This window comes from Capricornis sumatraensis, chromosome 11, assembly GCF_032405125.1.
Source record: "Capricornis sumatraensis isolate serow.1 chromosome 11, serow.2, whole genome shotgun sequence".
Taxonomy (NCBI): Eukaryota; Metazoa; Chordata; class Mammalia; order Artiodactyla; family Bovidae; genus Capricornis; species Capricornis sumatraensis.
The window spans coordinates 82631670-82658563 of NC_091079.1; the positions used below are offsets into that span (position 1 = coordinate 82631670).

Sequence of the window (26894 nt, forward strand, 5' to 3'; positions counted from 1 at the left end):
AGGAGAAATATTGGTAACTTCAGATATGCAGATGACACCACTGTTATGGCAGAAAGCAAAGAACAACTAAAGAGCCTCTTGATGAAAGTGAAAAAAGAGAGTGAAAAAGTTGGCTTAAAACTCTACATTCAGAAAACTAAAATCATGGCATATGGTCCCATCACTTCATGGCAAATAGATGAGGAAACAATGGAAACAGTGAGAGACTTTATTTTCTTGGGCTCCAAAATCACTGCAGATGGTAATTGCAGCCATGAAATTAAAAGACGCTTACTCCTTGGAAGAAAAATTATGACCAACCTAGACAGCATATTAAAAAGCAGAGGCATTACTTTGGCAACAAAGGTCTGTCTAGTCAAAGCTATGGTTTTTCCAGTAGTCATGTATGGATGTGAGAATTGGACTATAAAGAAAGCTGAGTGCTGAAGAATTGATCCTTTTGAACTGTGGTGTTGTAAAGACTCTTGAGAGACCCTTGGACTGCAAGGAGATCCAACCAGTCCATTCTAAAGGAGATCAGTCCTGGGTGTTCTTTAGAAGGAATGATGCTAAAGCTGAAACTCCAGTACTTTGGCCACCTCATGTGAAGAGTTGACTCATTGGAAAAGACTCTGATGCTAGGAGGGATTGAGGGCAGGAAGAAAAGGGGATGACAGAGGATGAGAAGGCTGGATGGCATCACTGACTCGATGGACGTGAGTCTGAATGAACTCTGGGAGTTGGTGATGGACAGGGAGGCCTGGTGTGCTGCGATTCATGGGGTTGCAAAGGCTTGGATGAAACTGAGCAACTGAACTGAACTGAACTGAACTGAGCGACTGAACTGAACTGATGGATCTTTGCCAATTTGAGAGGCAAACAGATTCTTTGATTACTAGTGAGGTTCAATCTGCACTTGTCATTTGTAATTCCTTTTTATTAATTGCTGATATATAGCATTTCTTCATTTTCCTATTAGAGGTATTTATATTTTTACTATTGCTTTATGTAATTAAGATTAACTCTTTGCCACATATGATGCAGTTTTGCCTTGGTTTGCCATTTTCTTCTTAGTTTTATTCTTGGTGGCTTTAATATTTTTATGTAATTACATATGCATTTGTATGTTATTTGTCTTTGTAGCTTAGAAAGGTTATTTCCTATTGATCAGATAAGAATACTCACTTTCTTCTGGTTCTTTTATGGTTTTTACATTTGAATCTTTAACCTATCTGTGTTTATTTGATTGGGTAGTGTGGGGAAAGAGAAAATTTTATTTTCTTTTCCAAATGCTATCAGTTGTACCTAAACCATTGTACCTACACCCAATTAATTTTAAATGTAACCTTTATAACCTGCTAAATCCTTATATATGCCCACTTGGGTCTGTTTTTATAGCGTTTCATACACGAGTATATTTTTGTTAGGTTAATTCATTTCTGTTAAGTTTGCTAATTTTACAACTTATATTGTTTTAAGGCAATACAAGACATTGAAAAAGAATGGGCCAAACCCACAGAGGTGCAGAGGCAGAAATTAGAGGCTCTCCAGAAAGAAGACAACCAAACAAAGGTGAATGAAATATTGCACCAAGAGAAATCTCTTGGAAGAGAGTTAGAGAAACATACTGGAATTGAGCTGTTTCTGTAATTTATAAACCCATCAAGCACTAAAAATGGGGTTCTTTTTAAAAATGAGAATACCTTCATTGATTTTTCTTATTATAAAATTAATAAAGTCTTATTGTTTAAAGATTCTAAAAAATACAATATGGTGTGCGTCCTTTGCCAAGTTAATTAATATAGACCCTCAACATTATTTTTAACGATGCAGAGTATTCCATTTTATGATTATGTTATCATTTAGCTAACCAATTTCTTATTATTGGAAGTCAGATTGTTTCCAGGATTTGCTTCTATAAATCATTGTGGCAGCGAGCACCACGAGGCCCAGGACTGAGTCTATCTAATTTATATAATACATACTCTATGTTCCCAACACCTGGTATGGTTCCTGGCTGAAGGTCCCTGAACACAGCAGCCAATATCATCTGTCTTAAATATATGTTCTATTATTCTTTACATTATTTCTAAAGGTTCATTTTTTAAACTTCCATAAAGATGGTACAGTCCCAATGGACATACCCCCCAAGAAGTATATGAGTCTGAAAAGTCGTATTTTAACAGAAGAAATGGTCTTTGCTTCATTGTATTACCTTTTTAAAAAATCCTTTATACTTTACCAATGCTCATCACCAAAGCACTGATTTTGAAGAAAATGCAAATAAAATTTAGATGATTCATTTATACTTAGGTTGATATAGAAAGCCATCCTTCAAAGTCACCATATTTTGAGAATTTTGTTGATGACTTGCAAAAAAAAAAAAGAGGGAAAAAGCATATACTGCCATGATTTAGTATTTTCCCCCTTGGTATACTGAGAATTTGGAGAAGGAAATGGCAACCCACTTCAGTATTCTTGCCTGGAGAATCCCATGGACAGAAGAGCCTGGTGGGCTGCCGTCTATGGGGTCTCACAGAGTCGGACACGACTGAAGCGACTTAGCAGCAGCAGCAGCATACTGAGAAATCTTTCCGGGTAGCTCAGATGGTAAAGAATCTTCCCCGGGTTGGGAAGATCCCCTTGAGAGAGGAATGGAAACCCACCCCAGTATTCTTGCCTGGAGATTCCCATGGACAGAGGAGCCTGGAGGGCTACAGTCCATAGGGTTGCAAAGAGTCTGACACGACTGAGCGACTAACACTTTCCCACTTTCCCACTGGTATTCCATTAAAGCTTTGTCTCCGAAATTTTGGAGTTCAGTTTCTCTGCCTGTTTGCAAATTTTTATACTTACAGCTTTTATTTAGATGAATATCATGTTGCTATTGCTTTGGACACAGTTACCAATTCTAAGGACATTCCTGATCTATAAACTTCTTAGTTTAGTAAGAATATTGTTTTTAACCACGCTGCTATGCTCTAACAAAATTTGTGTTTTTGCCATAAAATAAAGTTTATTTTCTATGGTTGAATGTTTTACATCATTTTATCATACTATTTTAATAGTGATCTTTAAAAACTCTCACTTTGAGTGCATGAATTTAGTCCTCTAAATTTTCTTTGCATTTTGTTTGAAGTCAGTGCTTTAGTAGTTGGCTAAATATAAAGAATAAAAAAGATAACACAATGAAGGAGATGCCATTTATTTTGTTAAAATATGTCTCATTTGTCAGACTCACATGTACTGCTTCAGGACAGGGTATGTGTGAGTTTTTTTTTTTTTTTTCACTTGAAAAAAACTGAACGATTATTCAAGTTAACAAATGATTTTTCTCTTGAAGCATCTAAGAATACTGTTATTAAAACCAACGTTGTTTAAGTGTTTGTAAAAGTTCTCCTGCTAATGGAGTCAACACATTAACAACTATTGCTTTACTTTATGTATATGTACAAGAAAACTTGGAATCGAAAATGAGTGAAATTAACTTAAAGGAGCAGTCATTTGATCTAAGTCAGAAAGAGACTGCACTATGGTCCCTGGGCCACTGTGTAAATAAAGCTTTCTTGGCACATAGCCACACTCACTCATGTATGTATTGTCAAATGCTGATTTTGTGCTAGAGCAGTAGAGGTGGGTACTGGCAACAGTGCTCATATGCCCACAGAATTGAAGATATTTACTACATGGCTCTGCAGGTAAGTTTGCCAAATGCTAATATATCTTCTTTTTCAGGTACTTCTTAAAAGAACAAATTTCAGAAATCCCATGGTGGTCCCCTCTTTAGGACTTGGCACTTTCCCTGCTATGGCCTGGGTTCAACCAGGGGAACTTAGATCCTGCAAGCTGTGTGATGTGTCCAATAAGAAAACAAAACTCATTTTCAAGTAGATAATCCTTTTAGATTTCTGTCCTCTGCTTTTCACACAGGCAGTAATATCCTTTCTCTCCCCCCCCCCCCCCCCCCCCCCCGCCCCGCCTCAACGCCCCAACTTTGCATGCTAGGTGCCAGCTAGCATTTTGAGCAAGTTACTTATTCATCACCAACTTCTTAGAGAAATGGAGCTTAGCTTTTAATTAAAAACACTTTCACCTCTTTTAGAGCTCTGCAGCCAAGAGTGTATTACAGTTTATTACAAATGTTTTGTGTTACCAAAGAGTAAAATAAACAATTAAGGATTTATACCATATAATACAAAAGAAGTTTCGTAGCAAGAGCCATGAAACTACTCTAAACGCTCAGCGGCGGGATTACTCAGCCCCTGTCCCCACCACGCTGGTAACATCTGCCCACCGCCTGTCGCTTCTGATGTCTCCCCTGACCCAAAGGGAGGTCCGGCAGCTAAACGCACCTCCTAAGTTGAATGCACGGGCCTCACTGCAATGAGCTGGTGCGACACGTGGCTGGGAGGGACTGGAATCCTTCCGCCACCTGGTGCCGAGAGTTACCCGTCCCTCACGGCGTTTCCCTTTATCAGAGAGTGCTCACGTAGCCCTCAAAAGGGAGGTGTAAGTTACCTTGCTTCAGGAAAGGATTGGGAAAGAGCCAGGTTGTTGCTGAGTGGCCTTCTTTCTGATTTAACCATGTGGTAAAGTGAGAACTACCTTCTCTGAACACACACCTTCCACCCCATCAGATAGGACCACGGTGGAGGCTGCAAGAACAAAGTGGAGGTCACTAAACTGATAGCAGGCTACTTGCAGGCAGTCGCCAATGATCACTTTGTCGAAAGGTCCTCCACAGACATTAGCAGGACAGGATGCCAGGACCACAGGTGTGACCTGCAGCTGTCCTCTGTTCTTCCGTAACAACAGAAGCAGAGGGAAAAGCTAAACCTTAAACGTCACCAACATTCAACATTCCGTTGGCACTTTGGGGCCGTGAAACTCGACTTAGCAGACTCACTCTCGCCCTCACTTCATTACCGTTTCCAACGCCTCTGTCTCTGACAGTGAATACCACCAGCATATAAAGCAGCCTGTAAAAATTTGATCTCAGCTTAGTTGTTTTTCTTTTTAAACACAGCATCTTAAGCATTCGCTTTTTGTTTATTCTGCTGCTCTAATCTACTGAGATAGAATCACAACCACTCATTCGATTACATCCTACTCTTTTCTTCCTTCATCGTTCACACACTAAATATTTTATTTCCACTATGTCTGAACACTGTAAAAAGAGCAGGGACATGATGGTCAGCAAGGACGCACACACCAGGAACTCGGGCAGCCCTGTCAGCACACGGGGCCGTTGTCTTCATCTGCGTCACCCGGAAGAAAAAGGTGCTTTCACTGTGACTCCATCCCAGGTGTTGTGTTAGAACGGCAGTAGCTTCTGACATGAGATTTTTCATCCGCTTCAAGCAGTCTTTTGCTTCCTCCATCCCCACCCCACTTTGGAGCAGTTTTTGGAGCTCGCCCGGGAGGTCCGGCACTATGGATACGTGCAGCTGGAACCCTGCACCTGTGACCACCCAGAACCGGGCTGCCAGGCCCTTCTTTCCGTCGGCAATAATGAGATCAGCTGCTGCATAACCCTGCCTGATAACCAGACCCTGGACGTCACTTTCCAGATGGACAGAGTGAAGTGCTGGCAGGTCACTTTCCTTGTGAGTATCTTGGCACCTTGCCTTTCCCATCATTTAAAGCCTTCATCCATGATTTTATAAATCCTAGTGTTTTTGGATGACCGTGTTGGTATCAGGGAGACAAGTTTGCCATTTGAATCAGTACCTTGAGTGGATTGGCATCTAAGCCACAGTAAGCATCATAAAATCCCATGGACGGAGAAGCCTGGTGGGCTACAGTCCATGGGGGTCGCAAAGAGTCGGACACGACTGAGCAAGCGCAAAGCATCACCTAGTAAAACCTACCTATTATCTGCTACAAGTTCCTCACTCTCGCTATAGAGACACTCCTCTTCTCACCTTCCAACAGCAGACTTCTCTACTGCTTGAAGGGTATCTAAAGTAATAACAACATGTAGAAATAACAGCTACCAATTACTGAACACTTAACACGTGCTCAGTACCAATAAGAGCTCTATGCTTGGAAACTGGATGCTGCCCAGCAGAGCTATTCTTTTTTTTTTTTAATTAAAAAGTATTAATTTATTTATTTTAATTGGGGATAAATACTTTACAATATTGTGATGGTTTTTGCCATATGTCAACACTAATCAGCCACGGGTATACATGTGTCCCCCCATCCTGAACCCCCCTCCCACCTCCCTCCCCACCCTATCCCTCTAAGTTGTCCCAGAGCACTAGCTTTGGGTGCCCTGCTTCATGCATCAAGCTTGCACTGGTTGTGTATTTTACATATGGTAATATACATGTTTCAATGCTACTCTTTCAGATCATCCCACCCTCGCCTTCTCCCACAGAGTTCAAAATTCTGTTCTTTACACCTGTGTCTCTTTTGCTCCCCTTCCTGTAGGATCATCGTTAGTGTCTTTCTAAAATTCCACATTTATGCATTAATATACAGTATTTGTCTTTCTCTTTCTGACTTCACTGTGTATAATAAGCTCTGGTTTCATCCACCTCATTAGAACTGACTCAAATGTGTTCTTTTTTTTTTTTATATAACTGAGTAATATTTCATTGTGAATATGTAACACAACTTTCTTATCCATTCATCTGCCAGTGGACATCTAGGTTGCTTCTGTGTCCTAGCTATTGTAAATAGTCCAGTGGAGCTATTCGTAAGGATCTCTGGCATCACACTTGCATTGCCATGTCCTCCCAAGAGAGAGCTTTCTGACCAGACTTACTGAGTGCTTACTTTGTACCAGCTATGCTAGGCAATAACACATATGCTATTTAATTCTTTTTTTTTTCATTAAGCGAAAACAAAGGTCAATATTTATAAAAAGTAATTAGCATTTCTTAATTAAGTTCTTAAATATAACCCAGTGAGCTAAGAGGCATTATCCCATTCACACAGGAAATGGAGATTAACTAGTAGAGAAAACGCTACTAAAGCAACCACGACACCCAGCTACTAAATCCATGAAACCCATGGGGATTTTTAGCTGGCTCAGTACTGTGAGGGCAGAGAGACAGGCCTGTCTGCAGCATTTGATATGTCAATCATGTCTTCCTTTTCACAACTCCTCCTGCTTCCTCCTCTAATTTTGTGGGTTGCCTCTCCCTCTGACCACTCCTGAAATGCTGGTGTTTCCCAGGGTTCCGTTTCTAGGATCTCTCCTCTACTTATCTCCCAAAGTCAGTTTCCCAGATGACCTGTCAACAGGTCCAATATTTCCTACCGCATTCTTGACATTTTCACCAAGTTTCACAGACACCTGAACTCAACCTTTCCCCAAACCGGACTCATCCTTTTCCATATGCCCAACCTAGGGTTCTTCCTCCTGTGTCCCCTATCTTGATAAATAGGATTTCCACCACCACCCCTAGTTGCCAAATCAGCAGTCTTGAAATTACCCCTGACTTTTCTCTTATGTTACATTTTTAATTGCTGATGCAGACAGACCTGTCTGTTCTATGACACTGGTGGTGGTGTTCAGTTGCTAAGTCATGTCCAGCTCTTTGCAACCCCACGGACTGCAGCATGCCAGGCTTCCCTGTCCTTCACTGTCTCCTGGAGTTTGCTCACATTCGTGTCCATTGAGTCGATGATGCCATCCAACCATCTCATCCTCTGCTTCTCTTTTTGCCTTCAGTCTTTCCCAGCATCAGGGGCCTCTCCAGTGAGTCAGCTCTTCGCACCATCCTATGGCACTGCTGTCCTGCAACACTCTCCTTTTCTCTCTGCCCTCATGTCTTGATCTCAACATTTGCTGCCTGGATGAAATCCCACAGCCTCCTAACCCTTCTCACTGCCCCACTCTTACCCTCTTGGGGTCAGAAGAATAAAACACATCACATGGTTTCAGTCCCTTTAAACCATGGGAACTTCTTTTGTGGCCAACGTTTGGTATATCTTGAAATGTCCGGTGTGCACTCGAGAAGAATGTATATGCTGCCACTGTTGAGAATGCATATGTTGCCCTAATTCTAACCCTACAAATATCAGTTCCATCAAGTGGTTAATGATGTTTGAGTCTCCTCTATCCTTACACATTTCTCTCTACGTGTTCTATCAGCTATTGTCAGGCATGTTAAAATCTTCAAATATAATTGTAGACTTGTCCATTTCTTTAAATTTTGTTAGTTTTTTCCTTCTTGTCTTTTATAGATTATTTTATTATTTAGACATTCATTTGCTCCTTGTTTTTTTATCCACACCTTTAAAATTTATGGTTACTTGAGTCTTTAATATACATCTGTTTAACTTATTACAGTCTATTTTCAAATATTACATCATTTCACAAAAAGTTTAAAAACCTTACAACAGTGTACCTCTGTTTGCCCCTTCTGTCCTTTGTGGTATTTGTTGCCGTACATTATTTCTACATATATTATAGACCTCATACTGTGTTATAATTATTTTTGCTTTCAACAGTTAATTATTTTTTAATTAAAAGGTAAACTTTTAATTTTGATATAATTATAGATTCATATGTAGTTGAAAGAAATGCTACAGAGGTTTTGCATACACTTTACCCACTTTTCTTCAGTTATTACATCTTTCAAAACTAAAGTACAGTATCACCACCCATGCTACTGACATTGATACAATGAAAAGTTGAGACATTTCCATCATCACAAGGATCTTTCATGTTAGCTTTTTATAGCTGCATCCACTTACTCCCACTCACATCCCTCTTGAACCCCTGGCAACCCTAACCTGTTTGCCATTTTCATATTGTGTCATTTCAAGAATATTTTATAAAGCTTTTGGAAATAATGGATTATCTATGAATTGACTGTGGTGATCATTTCATGGATACATGCATATGTCCAAACTCTTCAAATTGTGTACATTGAATAAGTGCAGTTTTTTTGCACATCAATTATGGCCTCAGTTAGAAAAAACAAACACTCACACACATAAGACAAGGTTATGCACCGGTCAATTGATGCAGATATTGTGACCAGAGGTTCACAAGAACCTAAACCTATATTTCCCCTTGGACTGTGTATCAGAACTCACTAATGCAGTGCTTGTGGTGACTATAGAACATAGCTGGTGTGAACAACAAGAACTGACTGTGTTTTAGGAGGTAAACATAAAATAAAAGCAAGGAATTTGTTACCTTAAAAAATAAAAGAATGTTACATGAACATATCACACAGTATGTAGTCTTTGGGAATTTTTTTACTCAGCATAATTCTTTGGAAATTCATTCAGTTCAGTGTGTATATATCAGTAGTTTGTTTTTTTTGGCAGCTGAGCAGTGTTCCATGATATAGAATAGGCACAATTTTTTAAAACACTCACCCAAAGAAAGATACCTGGTTGTTTCCAGTTATTAGCTATTATGAATAAAGCTTCTATAAATATGGATTCATAGGTTTTTGTCTGAGCACAAGTTTTCATTTCTCTGGGATAAATGCCTAGGAGTGCAATTGTTGGAAGTTGTGTGTTAAATTTTTTAAGAAACTGCCAAATTATTTTCAAGGGGGCTGTGCCAATTTATTATACATTCCCACCAGCGATGTATGAGCAAGCCAGTCTCTCCACTTTCTCATCAGCATTTGGCATTGTCATTATTTTTTATTTAGTCATCCTGGTAAGTGTGTATTGGTATTTAATTGGGATTTTAATTTGCCTTTCCCTCATGGCTAACAATGTTGAACAGCTTTTCATGTGCTTATTTACCATCTGGGTATCTTCATAGGTGATATGTCTTCATAATCTCTCCCATTTTCCAATTGGATTTTTTGTTTACTATTGAGTTTTGAGAGCACTTACATTCTAGATATTAGTCCTTTTTCGATATGTGGCTTGCTAGTACTTTCTCTCACTTCGTAGTTTTTCATTCTCTTCACAGGGTCTTTTACAAAGCAAAAGACTTTAATTTTGATGGAGTTGTTTTTCTTTATTGTGTTTTCAGTGTCAAGTCTAAATTCTTTGCCAAAGTTCCCTTTTTTGCCTTTGGAAGTCCAACTGCTCTAGGACCATTTGTTGTAAAGGCTATCTTTCTTCAATTGAATTGCTGTCATACCTTGGTAAAAAATCCACTGGGCACATTTGTGTGGGTCTAGTTCTGTTCCATGGATCTTTGTGTAGACACACAGAGGGAGGCATCGATCCCTCTACCAATACCACATCATCATTCTCTTCTTCTGTAACAGCTTTATCAAGATATTATTCACATTCCGCACAATATAAAGTGTACAACACTCAGTAGCATTCAGTATATTCAGAGTTGTGTAACTATCATCACAGTCAATTTTAGAAGACCTCAAAAAGAAGCTCCATACCTTTTATTTGTTACTTCCTTGTCACCAGGCCTAGGAAACCACTAATTTACTTTCTGCCTCTATAGATTTGCCTATTCTGAACTTAGCATATTAATGGAATCATACATGGTACTTGTGAATGTTTTTTGAGAGGGAAACCCAAACAGAGACCAGAGGTCTTGCTAAGTTGAGGAGAAAGAGACAAAAATCTGTGAAGCGGTGGTTAAAACTTATGGGGTAAAAGACTAGAGACAAGGGTTCAAGCAGGTTGAACAATTCAAAAACAACATACTGGTGTTTTTACTTAATGTTTCCAGGGCTCGTTCTTGTTGTAGCATATATCAGTATTTATTCCTTTTTATGGTCAAATAATATTCCATTGTACAGATATATCCACTTGTCCATTGATGGTTGTTTCTACCTTTTGACTGTTACAAATTATGCTACTATGAACATTTGTGCATAAGTTTTTTTTATGTGGACATAGGTTTTCATTTCTCTTGGGTATATACCGAGGAGTGGAATTGCTGGTAATTCACCATCGTGGTTAACTTTTATGGTTAATTTTTTGAGGAAAGTCCGGACTGTCATTTACAGTGTCTTCTCCAGTTTACATCCCTACCAGCAACATAAGAGGATTCCAATTTCCCCATATCCTTGCCTGTTCTTGTTATTATCTAATTTTTTTTAAAAATATGGCCATTCTAATGGATGTAAAGTAGTATCTCATTGTGGTTTTATTTCAGTCTTTTTTTCTCTCTGTGCTTAATTTTGGTTGGTTTCTCTTGTCATAATTTCAAAGTCATCAATCTTCTGTAGCATATAATGTGTGTCTTTCCCATTTGTTATACTTTTATTTCTACAATTATACTTTATTTTTCATCTCTAGAAGGCCATTAAGGTCTTTTTTATATCTTCCATTTCTCTCCTTATCATGCTATTTTTTCTAAATTTTTGAGTGTGTGGAGCATATTTAAAATAACTGTTTTTATATTATGGTCTACTAATTTCATCAGCTCTGACATGTCTATTGACTGATTTTTCTCCTATTTGCAGAGTACACTTATCTCATACTTTGCACACCAGGTAATTTATTATGGTATGCCAAACACTGTGAATTTTACGTTGTTGAATGCTGGATTTTATTGTATTCCTTTAAAGAAGATTGGATTTTGTTCTGTCACACAATTAAATTACTTGGAATTAGTTTTATTTTTTTGAAACTTGCTTTTAAGCTTTCTTAAGGCAGATCAAGAGAGGTTTGAAGGACTAATTTAGTACTTTACTTAATAGCTGCCGTTCTTAGAACTCTCCCTGTCTTGTTTATTATGCTATCTCTACTCAGGTTGATAGAAACTATTTCCAGGCTGGTTTAAGAGCTTTTGGAATTGTTCAACCTGCTGCTTTTCAGTGGTTCTTTCCCCAGACTTCCCAGATGCAAATCTGTGCATCTCCCATGCATGCACAAATCATTATTTAGCAAAGAGATTTGAAAGGTGCTCTCTGGAGCTCTTGCTCTATGTAAAACCTTTGTCTTTCGTCTTCTATCCCATAAATTCTAACCACCACTTCACAGATTTTTGTCTCTTTCTCACCAACTTAGCAAGACCTCTGGACTCTGGGTTTCCCTCCCTGTGCTGAGTCTTGGAAACTCCTCCAGGCAGTAAACTGGGTAACTACAGGGCTCACCTTACTTGTTTTCTGCTTCTCAGGGTTGACAGTTCTGCATTCTCTGCTGTTCTATGTCTGAAAACAGCTGTTTCTCAGTTCAGTTTTTTATATTGATGCTGCCAGACCCATAGTTCTAAAATACAAATTTGTGTTATTATTCAGCTTTTAAAATCTTTTAACAAAATGGCCTGTTGCCCTTAAGATAAAGTTCAGACTCCTTCACTTAGCTTGTAAAACCTGTAACAGCCAGGGCTCTTTTGGTAGCAAATAGTAGAAACCAAAACTTCTGGCTCTTGTGAGGAAACAAAAAAAAAACAAAACGATTTATTAGAGGGGTATGAGATAATCCACTGATTTCAAGGAAAGGGTGGAAAAAAAAAAAAAAAGACTGAAATAGAGGCTCAGGATAACCAAGAACCAGAGGAGCTCAAGATTTCTAGAAAACAGGGATTCTTTTTCAGGACCTGCTCTTTGGATCCTTCTGCCCTGGAATCAAATGAGAGACCCAGAGTATTTATCCAGTTGACTTGAGCTTGGGTCACGTGCCACCCTCCAAGAGGGCAGCAATTCCTGACTGTCCTAGCTTGAGAGCCACAGTGAAAAGTTTTTCCCAAGGGAATTTGAAACTCTAGTACCAGAAGAAAAAGCGATCGATGCTGTAAAGCAAAAATCACAGGTGCTTCCTACCAGGCTTTCAGGCTCTGGCCCTGCCCTTCCTCTCTCAGCCCCCCCATCCATCACAGCGAATGATTCAGCCACGTTCTAGTGTGCCAGGCTCCCTCGTGCCTCAATGCATCTGTGCTTATTTTGTCTTCTACTGGGAACCACTTGTTACCACCACACCCCTCCCTCAAAAACACACACAGCAAACTTGGATAATTTATTCTTCTGCTCAGATAACACTCTCTCTCCACTCTCACCCCACCAGAACTTCTTTACCTCCTAGTCTGGATTAGATGTCCATCCTGTTCACTTCCATAGACCTGTGTTTGCTTCCCCTATAATACTTATATCAAACTATGATGATTTATTGTACGTTCATGGCTCCCCAAAAGACTGATGGCATCTTGGGTATAGGGATATTCTCACTTGTTTTGATATTTTGTGCAGTACATAATAGCCATTTAAATTCCTGCTGAATGTCAAGTAACATCTTTTCCTTTGTAGGGGACTCTGCTGGATACGGATGGGCCACAGCAAACTCTCAACCAGAACTTAGAGCTCAGATTTCAGTATTGCGAGGATAGTCACTGGCGGTGGTTTGTCATTTACACCAAACAGGTAAGGTCTCAGGGCAGAGTAGGAAAACCTTCAGTGCTAAATGCTCTCTTGCATTGCTGGGGTGGACAAACCACCTTGCCCTAACCCAAGTGGAGCAGAATATTAGAGTATGCCACACATGCACTTTTAGGCCTGTAATACCATTTGTTTGTTTTGGTTTTGTTTTATTTTGTGGTTGTTCAATTGCTAAGTCAGGTCCTACTTGTTGTGACCCTGTAGACTGCAGCATGCCTGTCTTCCGTGTACTTCACTATCTCCCAGAGTTTGCTCAAACTCGTGTCCGTTGAGTCAGTGATGCTATCTAACCAACTCATCCTCCACTGCCCTCTTCTCCTTTTGCCTTCAGTCTTTCCCAGCATCGGGGTATTTTCCAGTGAGCCGGCTCTCAGACTTGTTTTGTTTTACTCGTCACCAAAGCTTTCATATAAATTAGAAATAAATTTATTTACCAAGTAACAGAAGACTCAACTATCAGTGACTTAGACCATGGATTAGTTAACTTCTCGAGGAATCAATGATGGTAAACATTTTAGGTTTTTAGGCCCATATGGTCTCTGTTGCAACTACTTAACTATTGCTATAGCACAAAAGAAGCCACAGACAATATATAAACAAATGGGTATAGCTGTGTTCCAATAAAACTTTATTTATAAACACAAGTGGATAGGGCGAGATTTGTTTGCCAACCCCTGGCTTATACAATACAAATTTTTATCATCTCACTTAGTAAGAATACTAGAGGGAGATGGTGGCATCCCTATAATTCTTTTGGCCTTTTCCAAGTAGAAAAAAGCAAAAGTCATACCCCAGAATCACTCCCCCCACCACCCCACAGTAGACTTTCCATTTTGTCTTACTGGCCAGAGCTAGGTCACATGAGCACTCCTAGCTTCAAGGGAGTCTGGCTTCAAGGGAATCTGGGAATCAAGCATTTATCATAGAGGAACAGGATTCATAATCAACTTAAGATAAGCATGAGTCATTGCCTAGAGCTGGGTACTTTGAAATTCCCAAATCAGGGTTCTGTTACTAGGGAAGGAGGGACAATGGCCTTTGGGTAGCAATAGTTAAATCTGAAGTAAATGTGAACTACTTTAAATTAAAAATCCATTAAAAATCTAATTTTCTATATGCCAAATCCAATTGGAAATTCTTTTTACTTAGCTAACTTAAACTATTTCAATTTGGAGTCAAAACTACAAGTGTTCTAAAACAAAACCAAAATAGCAAAGTAATCTTTGCATCAACATTATATTCAACTTGAGTACCTGGTGTGTGTGCTCAGGCTCACTTGCTTAGGCTCCTCTGTCCATGGGATTTTCCAGGCAATAATACTGGAGCAGGTTGCCATGCTCTCCTCCAGGGGATCTTCCTGACCCAGGGATTGAACCCACGTCTCCTGCAATGGCAGGCAAATTCTTTACTACTGCACCTGGTGATCACATTCCGTTCTGTGTTCCATGCAGCATTCCAGTTTTAGGCAACCAAAGCTCAGTTTTAACACTCCACTAGTACAGTTCTGATCAAGAGATAATAGATATCCATGTCCTCTGAAAAACAAAGAACTAAATCAAAATCCCAGGTTAAAGAAATGGTCCCCCAGGTTCACCTTAAATATAACACATCCTTAGGGAAGTGGTAGGATGGTTTGCTGAGGCAAGATCTGCAGTTACGTGGAAACACACAGAGAGATTTTGGCAGCGAAACCACCCCCTTCCCTCCGAATGCTAAGTGCGGTAGTTAAATTTTATTATGGTCTTTTAATCTAGTCTGTACAAATGAGTTTAAGCCACTAAGGAGAGGTGCAATAAACATCCTTTGAAAAGAGTCCTAGTAAGGTCTTATTTCCTTTGGAGTACGGATTTATCGATGTGCACCCAAGGGCTACTTCTGCAAAAGGCAGAAATGTGGTTTGTGTGCCTTGCAAATACAGAAAGAAGACTTGGCCCAACTCTTTCCTCGGCCCTTTAAACGGAAGCCTAGTCTTCATATATAGAGAGTGAGATTTATTGATTTGCTTATGTTTTATTTTTGGCTGTGGGGGGTCTCTGTTGCTGCACTTGGGCTTTCTCTTGTTGCAGGGAGCAGGGGCTACTCTTCGTTGCGGTGCTCTGGATTCTCACTGCGGCGGGTTCTCTTGTTGCTGAGCACAGACTCTAGGCACCTGGGCTTCAGTTGTATAGGCGGATGGAAGGTCTACACCCTGTGAGACACCATTAAACACCCCTCCTAGCTGCATCGACTCAGGGTTTGCTGTCGTCTACCTGTTTCGTACCCCGATGTTTCATGGGTGACATATATGCACAGATAAACAGGGTTCATTCTTAGCTAAAGCAGGAAGGCAAGCTTTGTGTCTGTGTATAAACCCCACATCCATGACTCTTTTCCTTATTGGTGGCAACTCTTTCTTTCCCCTCTTTTCTCTCCGCTTAAATAAAATGCAGCCCATCTCTGTAAAACTCTGAAATGCCCCCTCTGTGTAGCGCCTTCACCCTCTAGTTCCACTTTGTGTGTCCTGTCCTCCAAAAGGCCTCTACATCTGCTGCCATAACCCGAGCTTTCCCTCCCTCTCCCCTCTCCTCTTCTCTGTCATCCCCTCGCCCCCAAGTTCAGGGACCATCCTTGAGCACAATTTATACTAAATTTCTCTAGCCTCAAGCTTTGAGCTTCTGTTGTCTGAAACCTCAGTGGGGCCAAATGAGAAATGAGCAGTCCAAGAATTGAGAGCAGAAAAATGAGGGGGAATAAAAGAATCTGTGGGAAAGGAGCAAAAGGGAAAATCACAGGGGAACCTTAAGTTTGGCACATGGGGTAAAGTTCCTAGAGAAAGGAAAGCCCCAGCTTTTGTGCAGCAGGATGTATATGACGTGTGTCTTGCCACTAGCAGTGATGAGCCGTCGATAAGCCACAGGTGGTGTTTGGGGCAATGGTCAGTCTTGACAGTGAATGACTAAAAATACCAGGAAATTTTAAAAAGGAACAAAAATGACTAATTTTGTCTTCAGCAAGAGCCATAAGGTGCTAATATAGCCTTTCAAACAGGTTAATATGTATGCCTACTTATAGGTCTCTCAATCATTATATACAGTTAAATAGAAGATTGACTATCATCATTTGATTTGATTGTGATTAGAGGCGGTTTTTATTGTTTGTTGCTCATAAAACATGAGCTGTTTACAAAGTAATGGAAAAAATGGGATGTAAGGGAGCAGTTTTGAAAAAGATTAGTAATGAGATCCTGGTCATTTTTAATCTTTTAAAAAATGTACTGCAAGAATATCCCTGTAATTGAGAAACTTTATGGTTACTTGCTGGTTACATCTTATGAAATTAATGAAAGTCAAAGAACTCTAAATTCTTAAAAGCATACTTTTGGAGGACAGGGCACAAAACCTGCTTCTCAGTATGAAGAGGGGAGGAAGAGAATGAAGTCTTTAACTGACAGAGTTCTTTATTTCTGGGTGTCTTAGGCTTTTTTGCTGAGTAGCTGCTTGAAAAAGATGATCTCAGAAAAGATGGTAAAGCAAGCTGCAGAGAATCCAGAAATGGTAAGTGCTCTTGTCTGTGTCTGTGTTTCAGTTTGTTTCCACCATCAGCTGGCACTAAACTACACTGATGAATTTCCCCAGACACAGCGAGTCTGGTCTTCCAGTTCAGTTCAGTTTAGTCGCTCACTCGTGTCGGACTCTTTGCAACTCCATGGACTGCAGCACACCAGGCTTCCCTATCCATCACCAACTCCCAGAGCCTGCTCAATCTCATGTCCATCAAATCAGTGATGCCATTGAACCATCTCATCCTCTGTCGTTCCCTTCTCCTCCCACCTTCAATCTTTCCCAGCATCAGGGTCTTTCAAATCCAGGGACGAATCCAACTGCCCAGAAGTGAGCTTCTCAGCTCTCTGGGAGCTCAGTCTTCCGAATTCAAGCCAATTTCCCAGGGAGAAGTCAGTTGTCCTTGGATTGCTGAGAACTTGCTAATCCTCTACTCTGTATCCTTGTATTTCTGCCTTCTCCCAAATGGAAGATTCCAGATTTACCATAAAAGCAACAACATGGACAGAATCAGCACGGCAGGTAAGAGCTTAAATAAGCTCTGAAGTTTTGTCTCTAGATAGAACTCACAGCCTCTTGATACTTCCACTGTACCAAATTAAAATGCCTTTAGCAGTTGGGAGAAGCCATCAAGTAAAAGAAGTTCTCAAGGCTATAATTTTTTCTCAGTGTAAAATTTATTTTTCTTGTCTCCACCTCTTCACTAAAGGCCTAGTTACTCACTGCAAGTGTTGGTGCTGGGGCTGTAAAGGGAGTTCCTGAGATTCTAAACTTTCTACTTGCCTTGTCACCATCAGGATACAAGCTTGTCCCAAATAAGACAGTACAGTTTGATTTTTTTAAATGACATTTATAAACATAATTCTCTTGTAAGATAACACACTGGGCTTTAAAAATACAACAGAAAATATTTGAAAACTTTTCCTAATATTATAATTTTAGTGTATTATAAGAGGGCAGATTATACCTTTAGTTTAACACTGATCTTTACTTGACTTTGCAGCTTTTTTCCTCAGAAAAAATGTTGCATTTTATACTTACTTTTCTTTCTTCTAGAACTCAAAATATTTTCCCAGGGAAGATAAAATTCACTGCCCCTTGGGGTCTGAACACTTCAAAATGTGCTAGAGAATAGCAAATCACACCTATAAAACAATCAAGGATGCTTTTTTTTTTTTTAAAGCATGATAAAATCTAACCTCCTAAGAAGGATGGACCCATTTAGGTCTCAATTTAAATATATGTATATGATAAATATGTGTAAACATAAATATATCATGTATCATTTTATATATGTATGTGTATATACAGAGAGAAAAGCAATTAATGTAGCCCCATTAAAAGGGAGAAGTGCTCTCAAATGTGGTTTAATAAAGTGTAAGCTACTTGATGCAGGAAATACTTGTACAATGAATATCTAAGAGTTTTCTCTTCAATAAGAGGAAGTAGTAACCTATTTAAAGTTTTCAAGAAAAACAACCACACCATCATATTCCATAGATTTGCATGCAAATTAAAATCTATAATTTATCTTGGTGACTGATAGCAAAAGCAGCATGGTAGTCAATAAAACTTGTATTGCCTTACCCAAATACTCATCAAGTTTTATTTTCACAAACTCTTTATTTCTTTCCTTATGTTGGTTCTTAGAAAGAAGTTAAGATTTTTCCTCTGAAAATTGGATGGTGTTGGAATAGTTCACATTTCAAGAGAATGTTGTAGGAATAGCCCACATTTTAGTCTGGAGTTTCATCTATTAATACAAACCCTTGGGTAGAATGGGACCCTGGAAGGGAAATAGAAAAGACAGATCATCTCTTTGAATTTTGACTGGATCTCCTCGCATAGTACAGTTGATAAGAACAAGTCGTTTTATGGAGCTTAAAGTAAGCATATAAATGTTAGACTGTGACATTTACTCATTTTCTAGGCAAAACATATAAAGCTTGAATTGACACCTACCACTTATAGAAGTCTCATAGACCAAAATTTACAAGGCAGAATAAATTCTAAAATTTTATAATTGTGAAGAATCTGGGGAGGGAAAGAAAAACTGAGAAAACTGTAACCAACTGAACCCCATAAATAAAGCAGATGGTCCCTTGAGAGATTAAATAGTACTGTTTTATCCTGGTAAGAAGGAAGAAGTGAAAGAAGAAATTGAGTTAATTAGCTTAGTTAGCTTTAGGCAATGGTTTCAAAGGTTAAGACTTGAACCGCTTATGAAGAGATGATTAAGATTTGAAGTCAAATGAATGCGCTAAAGAAAAATGTAAACATGCAGCAAAAAAAGAGTTGAATTCTTAAGACAGTATTAATTGAAAAACCAGAAAGGAGAAAAATGTGTAACATTATTCTTAGAGCTGTGCTCTTATACAAGAACCTAAATTGACTTTTGTCAATATTTGCTACTTTTAACTAGAACAAAATTAAAGGATTATTTTATTTGAAAATAAATTATATTAGTTAGGAGTAGTTTTGACTGCCAATAACAAAAAACAAAACAAAACAAAATAAGTGTTTTGGACAAGATAAAAGTCTGTTTCTATCTCATCTAAAAGCCCAGAAGCAGGCAGAATGGGGCTGTGATAGTGATTTCATGGTGTCACCAGAGACCTTTCTGCTCTGCCATCTTCAGTGTGTGGCTTTTACCTCATGCCCAGGATGGCTGCTGGAGATCCAGCCATTACATGCACATTCCAGACAACAAGTATAAGGAAAGCATGCAGAAGCACTCACCTTTTTTCTTTAATGAGGGGTCTCAGAAGTCTCACATAGAATTTCTGCTTATAGCTCGTTGTCCAAGAGTTAGTCATATCTCAGGCCCCCCCACCCCCAGCTGTAAGGAAGTCTGGTAAATGTGGTCTTTTTGCAGAGTATGTTGTCGTTCCAAATAAATGTGGGTGTTACTACTAAGAAACAACAGAATGAATAATGGAGTAGGCTAACAGCAATCTCTGCTATGTAAAGAAATCTACAAGACACCAAGAAAAGAAAGCACGTGGATTTTATGTAGTACGTGTATTCCCTGCATACAGAATATAAGGGCTTCCCTGATAGCTCAGTTGGTAAAGAATTGCCTGCAATGTAGGAGACTCTGGTTCGATTCCTGGATTGGGAAGATCCCATGGAGAAGGGAAAGACTACCCACTCCAGTATTCTGGCCTGGAGAATCCCATGGACTTCCATTCCTAAGGAGCTTCTGAAAGTGTATTATCATCATTATAATTATCATTATTTATATATTGAACCATAATCTGAATACATGAGAGTTATCAGAAATATGCTAGTAAATATTTTCTGAATTGAAAAACTATTTTTAAAATAGTCTATACCTAGTTTGTTTTTATTAGTTTATATAACTTTTCCTTAGGTTTACTTAACAGTGGGTCTGAATCTCTAAATTGGTCTTCTGAAAAATGGCAAAGAACAAGGTGGCCGTCTGACTCCAGCTTGCCTCATACCTCCCCTCCCCTCCCCAGTTACTATAACCATATATATTTCTCTCTCCGCTTCTCTTTCATTGGGGGTGAGATCAGACAGTGTAAAAGGCCATTGGGTGCTTTGAAGTGTGTTCCTGTTATATGAGGAGAAGGGGAAACACCAAGGCCAGTGCTATCTGATGTTGTAGGATTGGCAACCTCTGCATAGCTTGTCCAGTTCAGAAAACAGAAAAGGTACTGACATTACAGCCATCACAAGAATGGTCCAAGCATAGCAGGAAGACAGTTTCAGAGAGCCAGAGGCGAAGGAATGAAGGGTTATGCTATCAACAGAAACTCTCTGTTGAGAGAGAGAGTGCAGGAATCCTGCATTATGAAAAACGGATTAACTCCCTCCCTCCAACTTGATCACCCTGGTATATAAAATATAAAAAGCCTACTGAAATGAGTCAAGGGAACAAGCTATATCAGAAATTGCTGAACAATTCTAGTGTGTTTCATTTTTACATAGGGAGAAGGAGGGGAAGGAGACTAGGAGAGAGAAAAATTCCAAGAAGTTTCCCCCAACTTCTGTATTTCATTGCACAAGACTACTTACACACTATCAAGTAATGCTGTAAAATGATAAAATAACAAAACGCAAGGCATCGGAACATTACTTTCTCATTTATCAAGACCTAATAATGATTTTTTAAAACTATTGAGATAGGCTGCAAATATATGGACATCTCTATTGAGAATACTAACCTAAAGGAAGTCCTATGTATCCTTCAAAGCGATATATTTTACAGAAAAAATTAAGCTAATCATAGTTAAAAATTAATCCTCTTTTGCAGTACCGTGTTATTTATCTCACTTATTTTGTAACATCCCGCTGTATATAGGGGGACATGATCTCATGAATAATAAGCAACTTAGTTAATTCACCCCCTCATTCTATCATTTACCAATGCCTATATTCACCATATATAGTGGCTAGAAACTGAGAATCCAGAGTCAAGGAGTTTATTTGTTGGAAAAGAAAAGCAATTAGTAAAGAGACATTTAGGGTGATAGAGTGATAAGCTGAGATACACGCCGAAAGCATAGTTCTTCAACAGTAGTTCTGTTCTTTTTCTGTTGGGCTGGCTAAAAAATTCTTTCAGGTTTTTCAGCACGCTTGGATAAACCTGAATGACCTTTTTGGCCAACCCAATATAAGAAAAGTCTAAGAGTCCTTTCCCCTAAACCCTGGCTAGGAGATTGACCTTGGTGTGCTATGACTTTACCCCCTGACCTCCAGCTTCCAACCCTGGTCACCCATGGGGAAAGCCAGTGAGGTGGGAGGAAATGGAGACCAGGGTATTTATTTCTCTGACTCCGTCCCTGCTGGGTCTCTACGATTGGCCCAGTCCTCTACTGGGTGCCACAGCTCCTGAAGCGACCTCTCCTACCTGCTGCTTGGGCCGCTCTGGTTCCAGTACCAGCTGCTCCCCTCACCCCTTCAGACCCAGAAGTGGTGAGAACCCACACCCACCCCAGCCCCTCGCTACTCGCTACATCCTTTCATTGGTGCACTTTAATCCTTCCCACACCTCCATTAAGCAGTTCCTTGTAGAAAACTCCCTCAGTTACCCTGGGAGTAAGCCATCTGCTTTCTGCTGGGCCCCTGACTGTTATATTAAGGTTACCTTATGTGCATGAAGTATGTTCAAGTGTCTTAAACTTCAGTTTGAGTCTTCTCTTGATTAATGATGCCTTTTGATTAATCAGAGCCCCATTTGGCTTTGGTTCAGCATGTGGATTGGAGCTTGGTGGATTATTTCTGGATTTAGGAGTTCATTTTGTGTGAAGTCCTTTTAAAAGCTGTGTTAAATCACAAAATCCATAGCAGCCACCAACATTAAACATTAAGCTTCACTTCACTTTCAGGAACTCAGTTTCTGAAACGCTGAGGTACTTGCAAACGAAGGGGGACTGTGCAGATGACAAGCAGGTGTCCTGCTGACTGGCAGCCTTCGGGACCATTAAGAGGATTATTGTGGAAGGAGAAATGTGCTGGTTAAATAGATTATTTGTGTGCTCGCTTCTCTGGCTGTGCTGACTGACATTTCACTAATCTATTTAGCAGATTGAAGTTCCAGAACAAGGCAAAAGTAAAAAATACCACATTCAACAAAACCAGGTCTGTGAGTAAAATTATGTAATGGGTATATTATAATTTTGATAAATCTGCCTGTTTTTCCCCTTTTAAGTAACCAAAGTCATTCTACTTTTAAGATTAAGCCAGAATTCTCTTTCTCAGAAGCTCCTCCATGCAGACTGGTCCAATTGGACAACCATCACAGAAACATAGTGTTTTTACTGTAGAACCCAGTTGGGCTAGGAGAAATGCTTTCTTGAATTTATATATACAAACGTTCCAAGAAGAACACAAAACTCTAGTGATTTTCTTCTTTACTCCATGCAGTTTTTTTTTAATGTTCTTTCTCGTATGTATGTTTTAGTTTCATAGACTTTCTGCAGTGTATTCTGTATAAAATAGCCTTTAAGTGGATAAACTGCTTTTTCAAGCGTTTAGGTCTGCTGTGCAGATAACAGTAGCAGTAAATATCGTAATAGAAAGCATGAATACACTCATGGCCAGACACCATGTCAAAGTACTTTTCTGTGGATTAACACATTTATCCTCACCATGATCCTGAATCATTGATACTGTATCACTATTCCTCAAATCAGCTGAGGAAACTGGGACACAGAGAGGTTAGGTGATTTGCTCCAGGTTGCACAGTTATCAGTGGTAGAAGGAAGCAGGCAGTCTGATTCCATAGCTGTGTCCTTAACTAACTCTTCCTTTTGAGGTTCGGATCTTAGTGGGGGTGAATGAAATAAAGGTGGCCTCTAAGTAGCATTGAATGGGATTCATTATTGGTTCAGCTCCTGTCACAGAGCCTGCTGTGTATATAAATGTAGTTAGTATATAAGTACAGTATTTATAAATATATAAGGTCCTTCCTGGAGTGGATAAGCTCAGAGGAAAATTTTAAACACAGACTAAAAGCAGACCTCTCTCTCTTACATAATAACAGCACTTCTGGCTGCTTACATCAGAGACAGGCAGTGAGAACTCCACCGATTACTGGCTGTGTGTCTTCAGGCAGATCAAAAAACTGGATGTGTATAAGGGATGCTTGGGGTGCTTATTAAAATGCAAATTCCCACCCCAAAGGATGGATCCAGTAGACCAGCATTTATAGCAAGAATGCCATTGGGAAACACTGCACCAAACTTCTTCTTTAAGATAATTTCATCACTTAAATTCATCCATGTCAGCAGCATGGTATGGCATAGAGCTGTGGTTCTCAAAGTTGGCTCTATAATGGTATCACCTGAAGAGCTCAAAAAACATGATGGCTGAGCCCCACTCTCAGAGACTCTGATTTATTAATAAGTTTTTCTGAGGGGCCTGGCAGTGGGATTTTTTAGCTGCCCAGGTGATCTAAAGTACAGCCAGGATTGAAACCACTAAAAGAGTGGTTCTCAGAGTGGGGTCCTTAGACCATCAGGGTCAGCATCCCTTGGGAACTTACTAGAAATTCAAATTCTCAGGCCCCAACTGTATTGGACCAGAAGCTCTGCGGCTGGGGCCCAGCAATCGTATTGGGCAAGCCCTCCAAATGAGTCTGATGCACGCTTGAGTTCGAGAGCCACTGTCCTAGAACGACAGAGATGCCAGTCAGCGCAGATGAACAGCAGTGCTAAAGGAGGTGAGCCTCTGTGATGCTCTGAGCAGGGCCAGCAGGTTGGAAGGGAGCCTGGTGCCCAACTATATTGAATTCCAACTTACTTTAGCCAACCTTTATAGAGCGCTAAACCTGAGCTAGGTACTGTTATAATTGCTTTCCACATATAACTCACAGCAACCCAGATATTATCATCATCTTTGGTTTGTAGCCAAGGGAACTGAAACAGAAGAAAGGTTAAGTAACTTGCCCAAGGTCACCCAGCTGGTAAATGACAGAGTTAGTATCTATGCCCAAACACCCTTTGTTATTTAACAAATAAAATTTTTGTTGCTGTTGTTCCTTTAACTACTCTGCCATGAGGCCTATCAAGACAAATTCCTCATGGGCGGGGGGAATTGTAGCTGCTCTGGTGAGCTGCCACACATTTACGTCACCAGGGCCAAAACCCAGTCTCGTGACTCTGTCTTAGAGAGTTTATAAACACTGAAAGTCGACTATTCACTCACTGAAGGTCTGCAGCAACCGTAACTTCTTAAAGTATGTTAAAATGTCTCTAATCCTTTTTTGTAAAACTTTATGAGTAATGTGCACTAACGACTTTGGTGAAAGTAAAAACAGAAAGTCATATGTCTTTAACAGATGAGGAAAAGATAAGAGAGGCAGGATTCAAGTACCTGGAGACACGCCAATGCCTGCAAAGGTGCTCTGGACATGCCTCTTCATACCAGTAGGGGGCACCCTCAGCAGTAACAGATGTATACCTACTCCTGAAACACAGCTGCTACAGGATAAAAACCATTTAAAAAAATTATTTATTTACTTGGTTGCGCTGTGTCTTCCCTGGTTGTGGTGAGGGGGGCTACTCTTCGTTGCAGTGCAGGGGCTTAGGTGCTCAGCGACACGGTGGAATCTTCCTGGACCAGGGGTCAAACAGGTATCCGCTGCATTGGCAAATGAATTCCTATCCACTCTACCACCAGGGAAATCCAGGGTAAAACCATTTAAAACAATCATTGCTTAACAGATATAACCTTTCTGTTGCCTTTTTAATATTAATCTTCGGCTTTTTAACTATTATTGGTGTTATGGAAATTACTTCCTCTCATATGTATTTCTGACCTCTCTGTTTACTTTGTAACAGAAAGACTATTCTAGTTTTCCGCCAAGAAAAAGCAAGATTAAGATAGCTGAAGTTGACTGTGGTTTTGGGAACGTAAAGGAAGATCTTTGAAGACAAAGTCTAACTTCTTAAAATGGCCTTAAAGGTGATCTTGACCGTGAAAGGGCTTGGCTTCCTACCACCTATAGAAGAAATGTGAGCCGTCCCATCTTTTTCCTGGATGGACCGTATTCATCAAGACTACTTCAGAACTCTGTTTATTTCAAGATTAAAAGAAAATGGAAACCAAAGTTATTCAGTTTGTTTTTAATGACTTATAAACGACAAACGGCAAATCTGAATCAATTAGTACAAACCTCCTTCTTTTTTCTTGCCCTAAAATATATATTGACCTGGCTTCATGAAGCCTTTTATATGTTCTGATATTGCATGAATGAAAGACCTAATCTAAAACACTACAAATGCATTTGGGGTTAAGATCTGAAGACATGACTCATCAGCTGTGGCTCTAAGAAATGGAATCATTGAAAAAGAAATCTGGACTTCACTGATCCGTCCAAAGCATCAGAACAAGGAAGTGATGAAATACCAATTTGTTTTCTTATATAACTCTGGGCCTACCAAGATGGATGTACTCAAAGTAGTAGGCTGCCCTGTCCTCTGTTTCTCCCCAGTTGTAGTTGCATTCTGTCCTTAGTATACTGAGTTCAGTTCAATAGTCATAAGGCTATTTTGTATATTTTTATTTTGAAAACCAAGGGGACCCTTCACTCAATATCAAATATCTTAGCTTTAAAACTATGCATACTTTTTCACTAGACTTTTCCTTATCCAGTTTCAGTTCATCATGATAACTAATAGAATTATACACAGAATTAATATTGCAATAAGGGTGAGGGACAGAGGAATCAATGTAATCAGATAAAGTGTGATATTCTAATGTTCTTTTCTAACTGTGTTGTATAACTAATTATATAATAAATATGAATATATTCTAGTGAATGTAGAATTTATTGGTGAAAAAATTCTGTGAATGATTTTTTGAAGTGTAGCAGCTATTAAAGCCCTATTATATTTATAAAGCAGTGTCTCTAACCATAACTCCTAGGGCCATGAAGTTTCATTTTTACATTTTAGGAGATGGTGGGACATTTTTGCAAAGTGGAATCATCCCAGATCACCCATGGTGAGTGTTTTAATGAGCTAAGATATATTTTCCAATTAAAATAGAAGCTTATTCTCTATTTTGCCAATTTAAGAATAGTCAAAAGTCTATTTCTTTTTAATAGCAAATGCCTACACTGTGTAAGGATTTATTGAAGACCTTAGAAATGCAAAGAGAATTTGTATTTGGGGTGAGAAAATGTATATATTAGATGGAACCATATTTAACTGCTGTGTTGTAGGTCAAAAATAGTTGAATGTCAACCCTTTAATGTGTTGCAACTTGATGCATAGTTGCAAATAATCCAAGACAGCATGGGAGTAGGTGTCCAATGTGCAGTGTGGTCCTACGTGTCATAGGAAGTTGTGGGGGGTGGTCAAGAAGGCCTGAGGTGAAGAGGGACTTTGAAGAAAGAGTAGAGTCAAGCAGAGGCAGAGGTGGGGCACGCGTGTAGGAAGAAAGGATGGGAGAGCAAGTGCATGTCCAGGGAAGGGTAAGCAAACGTGCTCTGCGCTAGCAAAGCCTGAGGTTAAGGGAGTGATGAGGAGCCAAGAGGGACCAGCACCTATGCCTACAGGGCTGCAGCATCCCCGTAATATAAGTAGAGCAATTCACCCCTGTTTGATGATGGCAAAAACAGAAGCAT

At 39.5% G+C, this 26894-nt stretch overlaps 1 protein-coding gene across 1 annotated transcript in view; it reads left to right on the forward strand.

Moving 5' to 3' along the window:
* SNX31 (sorting nexin 31) overlaps positions 1-25194 on the forward strand; it is an 80955-nt gene extending 55761 nt beyond the window's left edge. The window contains exons 9-15 of the mRNA XM_068984016.1: positions 1459-1551; positions 5382-5585; positions 13128-13241; positions 16712-16789; positions 22346-22402; positions 24017-24019; positions 25105-25194. Coding sequence (XP_068840117.1) covers positions 1459-1551; positions 5382-5585; positions 13128-13241; positions 16712-16789; positions 22346-22402; positions 24017-24019; positions 25105-25194 — 639 coding nt within the window. The remainder of the gene's footprint in view (positions 1-1458; positions 1552-5381; positions 5586-13127; positions 13242-16711; positions 16790-22345; positions 22403-24016; positions 24020-25104) is intronic.
* The last annotated feature ends 1700 nt before the right edge of the window (positions 25195-26894 follow it).